This window comes from Alligator sinensis, unplaced genomic scaffold, assembly GCF_000455745.1.
Source record: "Alligator sinensis unplaced genomic scaffold, ASM45574v1 scaffold467_2, whole genome shotgun sequence".
In the NCBI taxonomy this organism is placed as follows: domain Eukaryota; kingdom Metazoa; phylum Chordata; order Crocodylia; family Alligatoridae; genus Alligator; species Alligator sinensis.
In genome coordinates, this window is record NW_005842129.1 from 2,083,884 (window position 1) to 2,093,399 (window position 9,516).

Here is a 9,516-nt window from a genome sequence, read left to right on the forward strand (position 1 = left end):
GCTCACCAGCGCCGTCACCTGCGCCTCCCCCTTCGCCGCCCTCCTGCGCTTCCACCGGCACCACGGCCGCGAGGGCTCCATCGTGGTGAGTGCGGGCCCCGGCCCTTCCCCTCCCGAGGGCAGGAGGGGGCGCCTGCGGCTGCCCCGCCCGGTTTCCAGGGCTGAGGAAGCGCCCGTGTGGCAGGGAGGGGCGCAGAGGTGCTGGCTCTGCGCGGGGCTGCCCAGGGGTGACTCTGAGCCTCGCAGGTGACAAAGGTGGAGGAGCCGTCCAAGTACGGCGTGGTGGTCTGCGACGCGGAGACCGGGCGCATCCACCGCTTTGTGGAAAAGCCGCAGGTGTTTGTGTCCAACAAGATCAACGCTGGCATGTACATCTTCAACCCCAGCCTGCTGCAGAGGATCCAGGTAGGTGGCTGGCCAGCAGCAGCAGCCACGTTTTGGAAAGAAATGAGAGCAGAGGGGGGTGGATCTCCTGGGGTTATGTGCATGCAAAGCAGGGGGAAGCGGGGGGGTCAGTGTACTTCCAGGGCAATAGGAAAGGCAGCATTTGGTCACTCCAGCAAACCAAGCCTTGCTGAGGAGCACAGGGCTGGTAGGGACCAGTTCTGCTCACGTGGTAGACGCGTGAGGATGTTCAGCATCTCTAGGGTGCACGGGGGCTGAAAGCTGCCTGTTCACAGGGCATGTTGGTGAAGAGGAGGTCTTGGACTTGATAGGAAGGTGGCTAGACAATCTGTTCAGGTTCCTCCTGACTCTAGCTACTATGAAACTAAGGTGGGGAAGGCTAGGAATCTGGGAGCTGTGAACCCATTATCTTTAGTGTCACCTGGGAGTCCTGTGGTGGAACTGGTCTTGATTTGGCCCCATGTGTTCATCTGCAGCTACGGCCCACTTCCATAGAGAAGGAAATATTTCCAGTGATGGCTAAGGATGGACAGCTATATGCCATGGAGCTGCAGGGTAAGGGTCCTGTCATTCCCTAGACAGAGGTGGCTCCTCCCCCAGCCTTGCCCTGTCTCAGGGAAAAGGAAATATGCCTTCCTGGAAGCTACAGTGGCAAGTAATATCCTTGCTCCTTTGCTCTGCTCTAAGGTAAAGGAGTTTATCTTTCCTTTTGCCTCATTTCAGTTGTCAGGGTACTCTCCCCAAATTTATGTGCCTCTTTGTGTACAACAAAACTGGTGCCTCAGTATTAGATGGGTATTTCTTTTCTGATGGGCTGAGCTTTTGACTTAGCACCAGTTTCAGGTATATGGGGTGGGGGAGGCTCACCTGCCTGCAGTAGTGTCCTGGGGGTCTTGGGCTAGCCCTGTGGCATGTGTCTTGTGGACTGTCAGTATTGCTCTGTTCCTGCAGGATTCTGGATGGACATTGGGCAGCCTAAAGACTTCCTGACAGGCATGTGCATGTACCTGCAGTCGCTGAGAGTTCAGCACCCAGAGAGACTGCATTCAGGCCCTGGCTTTGTGGGGAATGTCCTGGTGGTAAGTGCTGGTGAGCCCTGCCGACCACTGCTAGGTACATCACTAGCCTAGTGCCTGTATATACCCCTTGCTCTTCTGGGCATAGCACTGGGGTAATAGGATACGAGTCCTTCACCATCCTAGTAGCTGGCCTTGGTGCTGGGGTAGTGAGCTGGAGGAAAAGGAAATACCTGTTTGCTCCTTGACCATCTGTGGAGCCACTGGGGGCGTTTCCATCCTAATATTCTCCATCCCCTTCGTGAATGCAGAACCAGGAGCAGAGTAACACTGGAGTGATAGCCTCCTATTCTAGGTTGCAGCACACAAGTTGCTTTGCTGCTGTGCTACACCAGACGATAGCTTGGGCTTTTTCAGTTCTGTTTCACTGATAGATTGGAGGCTGCTGTCTCACTCAGGGTACTGACCCATGACCCCACGTAGGAAACTAGCTGACCTGTCACACTGACCTGAGCCTAATCCACCTTTTCGTGTGTTCTGGCTGTGTCTTCCTATGGGCATCTGGGCAGTATTGTAAAAGCTGAGACAAGGGTGGCTTTTGACCTGATATCTGGGGGTTAGCTCCAGTGTGGACAGACAAGGTTACTGGTTGTCCACACCGGTGTAGTGATGCTGGGATGGAGGCAGTCCCCAGAGGATCTCCAGTGCACCATTCTGCATGACTAGGTGGTTTCAGCAGTAGGTCCCATATACTGTCCAAATGAAGCTGTGTCTTGGCTTTATGCATCAAAACTAGCTTTGTCTCTATTTTCCAGGTCCTGTTGCCCTGGTATCTTGTGGGCTCTTTTCTGCAGTTGCATAGCTCATAACAGATCTCTGCTTAAGTGCATAGTTTCTGCTGGGTTCCTTTCCCCTGATAGTTTGTAACACTGTAAACCCAAGCCCAACCCCTCAGGATGAGCAGGCAGTTACTCTGAATGGCTGAGCATTGGGCAAGGGGCAGGTGCAGCACAGAGTAGAACACGCCTGTGCTGCTCTCAGCCAGCTATGTACAAGCTGGCATACCTAGTCCACCACGTGCATGCAGCACTGCACCAAGGGACGGGTCTGCCTAAGGATGACCTGGGCATACTTGAAGGGAAGGTGGGACCCTAGGGCTAAGATTCTTCTCCGCCACTTGTGGACCCTTGTGCCTATCTGCAACATTTCATGTGGTAGTTGTCTCTTTTTGCCTGACAGTTGGTAGCCAGTTAATCATTCTGGATGCTTGCCCTGCAGGGGCTGTCCCCCAGCTGGCAGGCACTCAGCTGTGTACAGAGGAGAACCCATCTAGTAAGCCCATTGTGGCTGGCTCAATCTAGCTCAGGGTACAGGTATATTCAGGGAGTTACCTGCTAAGAAGGGGGGCAGGGGGGTCCTCTTTAGCATAAAGACACAGACTTTTTAATGGGCAAAATGCCACCCCAGTGGTTACCTCTGCTCAGCTAGTCTCTTGCCCTATCAGCTCTACCATGCAAAGAAACTGGGCTAGGGCTAGGTTGTATTGTAAGAACAGAGCATTCATTCCCTCAGCAGTACAGGCAGTCAAGTACTGTGGGGAAGAGGCTGAAGAGTGATGGGGGAACCTAACAGCGTCTGCCTCTCTGCCCTTCCAGGACCCCAGTGCCAAGATTGGCATGAACTGCACTATTGGTCCCAATGTTACCATTGGGGCAGGAGTGGTGGTGGAGGATGGGGTGCGCATCAAGCGCTGCACAATCTTGAAAGGCTCCCAAATTCGCTCCCACTCCTGGCTAGAGTCCTGCATTGTTGGCTGGAGGTCTTCCGTGGGCCAGTGGGTGAGTATTTGTGTAGGTTGACTTATGCCAACAGAAGGGGCTGCTGGCCCTGGCAGGAAGCTAGGTAGTGAGTGGGTTCACTTGCCAGACCTTGCCAGGCAGTGCTAGGGCAACTCAACAGGAAGAGTTGTGCAGGAAGCAGTGGCCAGATAAGAGCGCACTGGTCTTCTTGCCATCAGCCATGTTCTTAGTGAGGACCTGGCCTCTTCTCATGAAGGTTTTAAATACAAGTGAGTTTGGTACCCTGGGGAGGGGCAGCCTGGCATCATTCTTGACCGAAGAGTACCTGCATTGCTAAAGATAGTCTTCTTTTGCATGGCGGCGCAGTTGCTGTCCCCCAGTTCAGTGGTGGGGACTGGCTGCAATCTACAGTAGACTGCCTCTGCTCTGAAAGCAGCACTGTGCTAGATGCATGACCACTGCCCTGTCTTGGCTAGGTGCGCATGGAGAATGTGACAGTGCTGGGTGAGGATGTCATCGTCAATGATGAGCTCTACCTCAATGGGGCCAGTGTGCTGCCTCACAAGTCCATCTCTGAATCTGTGCCAGAGCCACGCATCATCATGTAACCTCCCTGGAGTCCTTGCTGCTGTGCCAGAACAGTCCGAGATTGCCAAGGACTCTCCAGGCCAGTGCACTGGCTGGATTAAATGTTTATAGCTCCTTGACTGAACTGACTAACCCTTCATTTCTGGCACACAGCCCTGTAAACGACCATTCTCTGACTAGGAACCATGCATGTTGGGACCTCTCCACCACTGCAGCCTTCAGTGGGCAGGGCCAGGCAGGCAGCTGTCAGCACCCACCCCAGGCTGTACCTTGTCCCCTCCCCCTTCCAGGACGAGCCATAGGCAGTCAGGTTAAAGGAGGCAGAGAATACCAGGAAGCAAGAGCCTTTGCTTGTTTACAGCCATGAAATATGGATGATGCTGGGGAGGTTAATGGTATAGGCCTGGCTCATACCACTGCTTTGTACTGCTTGCAGTACCTTGGGCAGGGTGCCCTGTCATGTAGGTGGGGTAACAGAGCTCTTTTTTAAGTGGAACAATACCAACTGCAATTACAACCTAACAAGTGATGGTGTGGCTCTGTGTAGGCTTCTTTCTGCTGCTGTTCCTGTGCCCCTGAGGTAAGGAGACTGAACTATCCTGCAGGAGCAGCTGGATGTCGATTTCCTTCATATTCCATGGCAGTGCCATGAAGCAGTAGCTTGTCTGCAGCTATATACAGAAGAATAATAATTTAATGCTCCATTCCATAGACACAGTGCCCCACCTTGGGGGCAAGTCAAACACAGTACAGATGCACATAACTTAAAGATCCCTACCATGGTTTAGTGCCTGGAATGAGGCTTGCCACAAATCACATGCTATTGCTCATTACATGTCACACACACCACACAGCCCATAGCACTAAGCACCACTGCAACTGAGCCCTAGGTCTGCGCCAACAGGAACAAGATCCCCTCTGTTTCCTAGACAGAGCTCCCAATAACAGCACGGGACAAAACCAGCCTGCCTGCTGAATGTTTATAGCCTGAGGGCTGGGAAGCTGAGGCTGCTGGTAGAAGGCTCTCACCTTGGACTATAGGATGATGACACTCTGCTTCTTACAGAAACAATGACAAATGAGATGCTAAACTCAGCACTATCCTGTCAGGCCTAGAACAACTGGATTAGTAATGACTATGTCCTCTACCCCCCAGCAACAACACCTGAGGCCCAGGTGCCATTGCCTTGGCGTGCTTGCTACGTGGAGTTACCTGCTAGCATTTAAGATCCACCAGCTCAAACAGGCACTTTCACCTACAAATGGTAATGGAAGTAGGACTGATGGCTGGAGAAGCAGGAGGAAACCAGACTCCAGCCTTTGGAGGCTGCTTTGGGATTAACCCTGCCTAGTTTAGACCTAGGCCCTGGGGTGGCTAGAGCTCCTGCTTTATAGAACAGGCATCCAGAGGAGGGAGGCCCATATTTCTGATTAGGCTAGCAGAGGAAGCTGGAAGCCATAGACCTCCTGGCTCACAGTCCCACCTCTATAAAGAGCCTACTAGCAGGAGAAGGAAAGCAGGCACTGTACTGGGCACAGGGCAGTGACTGGGCCTGGGTACAGTAGCCCCTTGGCAACAGAAGAGCTTATAAATAAACCAAAGCTGGGCAGTTGAGCCCTACGGTTAAGTGAAGTGAAAGGGGCCCTGAGGATCTGGCAGGCCCTGCAGTAGAGCCACATGCTAGGAGCTGGCTGGTTTAGTGAAGTCGTCCACACCTGTGATTGTAGCCTTGCAAAAGAAGCAGTCCTTGTTGTTCATCAGGTGCTGGTTGATGCAGGCTCTAGAGAGAGAAAGCACAAGCTGTTAGGGAGCAGTGTTGAGCCCCTCATTCCACCCAGATTGTTCCTTGGATGCTTCAGGACTAATCCCGATTCTAGTGCCTGCAGCATGTGTTTGGCAACTGGCATGAGCAAGTGCAGGCCAAAACAGGTTCTGCACTGGGCACCAAAGCCTTAGCCCAACAAAGACTATCCAAGAACTGCAGGTTTCCCAAAGGATGTAGGTCTGGAGTCTCCAGCCTCAGGCCACTTGCCCACAGCATGTTCTCCCTGTGCAACTGGAAGTGTCCAGGGAAGACTACTAGAGCTGCCACAAGCTCTTAGCTGATCTTGCTATACCCAGCCATCAGGGGTATGATGGGATTACTCACTTGCAGGATTTGTGGGTACATGGCCTGAAGACAGCAGAGATGGGGTGTGCATAGCAGATAGGACACAGATCCTCTTCACTGGTAGGCTGCAGAGGCAAATCAGAAGTGGGCAAAATGGAGGAAGCACCAGGGTATCAGCTCTGTGCATGCCATGGCAAGCAGCTTGAGCCATTCTCATCATGAGTGCTGGTGATCCTGTTCCTTTCTTGCCCCAGTTTCTGGCCCATGGCCATACAGACCTGTACCCAGCATACCTCCCTGGAAGTGGTCTTTTGGCATGGGCATATCTAGGATTTTGAAACGGAGAGTAGAGATGGTGTGGCACATTATCAAGGACCCAGGTTTTCCATTTGCCACAGAAACATGGATTTTCTCATTTAAAGAATTTCCCCATGAGTTTCCCCTTGCAGGCTGGCAGAGTTCCAGCCTGCAGGGGGCTGCTTGGGTCTGGCAAGGGGGAGTATGTAACAGCCAGGCAGAGGTGGAGAGCAGCTCCAGCAGGTTCTTCCAGGTAAGGTGGGGGGGCAGAACCAGGAGTAAATGAGGGGGCACTGTGAGGGCTGTGGCTTGGGAGCGAGGGGCAAAGGCACTGGCATATCAGGTCTGCTCAGCCCCACAAAGCAGGAGGTGGGACAGCTGCAGCTGGACCCATGCATTCTGATGAAGGGAGCAGGGGGACCTCTGATTTTCTATGATTAAAAAACCAAAATCAAACACCAAAATATATAGGTATTTAGAATTTATTTTATGATAATGATTGAGGCACTGGTAGGCTTCCAAATTGCTCTAAAATTGTAAATATATCAATAAAACATTGTATTCAGCTGAAACCTATATACATATAGTGGTGTTTCATTTTAATCACAGAAAATCACAGATTTGGGTATTTTTTAAATCAGAATTTGGGGGTTTTATCAGAATTTGTGATTTTTAAACAAAGAAAACCAGGATCCCTGATCATCACATATAACGCAACACATTTTTATCCAGTTGAAGAGAAACTACAAGCCTTACTAATATGCTAGGGGGTTAGCACTATATTTTTCAATTTAAGATCAAAGCAAAAACAAATAACTACTGGAATGTGCAGTGATTTGTTAGATTATATATAAAGTTTAGAAAAGTCAAGAGTCAAAAGATAGTGTCATCAGTCATTCTGGTTAAATGTATGTCTATTATTCAGATTCATTAAATAAAATCTAACCTTGAACATCTTGACAGTGCCTCCAATACTTCATTGAGTTATTTCTACACCACAGCTAACATTACCACATGTAAATTAAGGTTTTTAGCTAAAGCTAAAAACAGTCTGTAGGGATGTGAAATGGCAGAGACGTTACCAGGAACTGCTAAGAGAGCACAAAACTGTAGAAGAAAGGATAGTTTGAATAGTGGAACTTCAAGACCATTAAAAAGGATAAAGGGTCATTAATACCTGTGGAGTGGAGAAAAAATAACAGGAATCCAGGAGAGGATAATGAGCCATGAATCGCAGAATCAGAAGTAGACCCAAGGAACCAGAAACCATCTAGTCCAACCCCTTGCCACAGAGGAAGGATCCTCCCGATCCAAGCCATCACATACAATCCATAATTTAGTCTCTACAAAAGACCACCGTCAACACTGACACAACACAGACCTAACACCCTAACCCAGTGGTTCCCAAACTCTGGGCGATGACCCCAAATAGGGTTGCAGAAACAATGGATGGGGTCACGAGAAATAAAATCACTTTAATCCAGGTGTGGGCAAAATATGGCTTGCAGACCAGATCCAGCCCATCAGGCAATTTCACCTGGCCTGCAGGCACCCACCAACTAACTGTACCCTCCCAACCTCCACGCCTTGCTTCCAACCTCGTGTGCGGAAGGGCCCAGCCCAGCCAGCGTGCAGATTTTGGGCGGGGCTGCAGCTGCTATTGCTGCAGCTGCTGGGGGACCTGCAGCTTCCCTGGCATCCCACTCACTCCGGGCACCAGGTAGGGAAGTGGCGGGGGCAGGGGAGGTGCAGCTGGACGGGGGCAGGGAGCATGGGGTTGGTGGCAGTACGAAGCCTGTGCCCAGGGGAGCAGCAGGACAGCAAAGCTCAGGTGGGCAGGATATGGATGTGAGGGAGGGTGAGGAAGTGTGGGGACCCCCCCCACACTCTCCCCCCATGGAACACAGCCACCCTGGGCAGCAGCAGCATTGGCAGCAGCAGCAGCAGCAGATGCTTGTGGCCTGCACAGGCACTGCTGCCTTGCAGCGTGTGACTCCAGCTAGTGCTACATGTGGTGGCAAGGAGTACAGCCAGGCCCACCTGCCTCATTGCATGGGACTCCCCGCAGTGCACTTGCAGCTCCTGGCACTTGTGCACCACCGGGGGAAGCCCCACACAATGGAAACAGCTGCCTTCCCCCACCCCCTGCTATGCAAGTCCCTGGAATCTGCAGCAAGTGGAAGGGAGCCCAACCCCCTGCTTCCAGTGGAGTCCCAGGACCTGTATGGCAGGGGGCAGGGAAGGCAGCCAGCACCACTGCACAGGGCTTCCCCCAGTGGTAAGCAAGTGCTGGGAGCTGCCTGCGCACCACGGGGAGCCCTGCACGATAGAGGTGAGCTGGCCTGACTGCGCTCCTTGCCACCATGTGCAGCGCTGGCCAGAGCTGTGTGCTGCCAGGTGGCAGTGCCTGCACAGGCCATAAGTACCTGCCGCCTGCTGCTGCAGCTGACAGCAGGGTTGTGTACTATGTGGGGGAGTGTGTGGGGGGTTCCTCCCAACCACCCCTTCCCTCACATTCCACAAACCCCACACATGCACACCCTGCTCCCACACTCTCCCCCCATAAACCCCGCCATACTCTATTGCCCTGTGCCACTATGACAGCCAAGGTGAGGCATGGCAGCAACAGCAGTGTGGAGCTGTGCCCCATACTGCTGCCAGGAGGACAGGGGGCACCTCACCTTGTTGAACATGGCGCAGCAGGGCAGGGAGCCCCACGCCTGCAGTGGTTAGCCTGCATTTCCTCCCCCCTGCTCACAGCCTTCTCTTTGGTTGTGCCCCCCCTTGGGGGCAGGAGAGCTGGCCTCTGCGCTCTGCTCCAGCCACAGCAGCTGCTGCCTCCCACAGGTTGCAGCCTGGGCTCACGCACTACTGGGGGATGGCAGGGGGCGGTGGGCTGGGAGCAAGGGGCCATGCTGATGAAATGGGGTCATGCAGGGCTCTCTCTAAGCTACACAGTGTGCATGACCATGCAGGCACGCTCATGCCATGCAGCCAGGCAAGCCTGCGCAGTTGTGCGCACCACGCTGCCAGGCAAGCCTGCGTGGCTGTGCGCACCACACAGCTTAGAGGGAACACTGGGGCCATGCTGTGGAAATGGGATCATAAATGTGGTCATACTGAGGAAAAGTTTGGGAAGCATTGCCCTAACCTGCAACAGATAAAGAAGTGGAATCAGGGCAGCCAACATCCTGCTTCTATAAAATGTTGTCAATACATGCAGTCAAGTGCCTAAGCACTGCCAGGATAGAAATGCCACTGCCCCTCCCAGGCACTTGGTTTTCAAGTTTGGGTGGAGCA

General features: G+C 52.7%; 2 protein-coding genes across 2 annotated transcripts in view; one reads left to right on the forward strand and one right to left on the reverse strand.

Annotated features, from left to right (window-relative positions):
- Positions 1-3,927, forward strand: part of GMPPB (GDP-mannose pyrophosphorylase B) — a 7,696-nt gene extending 3,769 nt beyond the window's left edge. The window contains exons 2-7 of the mRNA XM_014520554.2: positions 10-85; positions 247-405; positions 882-960; positions 1,357-1,484; positions 3,077-3,259; positions 3,697-3,927. Coding sequence (XP_014376040.2) covers positions 10-85; positions 247-405; positions 882-960; positions 1,357-1,484; positions 3,077-3,259; positions 3,697-3,828 — 757 coding nt within the window. The 3' untranslated portion in view covers positions 3,829-3,927. The remainder of the gene's footprint in view (positions 1-9; positions 86-246; positions 406-881; positions 961-1,356; positions 1,485-3,076; positions 3,260-3,696) is intronic.
- Positions 3,928-4,079: 152 nt separating this feature from the next.
- RNF123 (ring finger protein 123) overlaps positions 4,080-9,516 on the reverse strand; it is a 131,000-nt gene continuing 125,563 nt past the window's right edge. The window contains 2 exon segments of the mRNA XM_014520555.2: positions 4,080-5,589; positions 5,959-6,044. Of these exon segments, the coding sequence (XP_014376041.1) occupies positions 5,490-5,589; positions 5,959-6,044 (186 nt within the window). The 3' untranslated portion in view covers positions 4,080-5,489.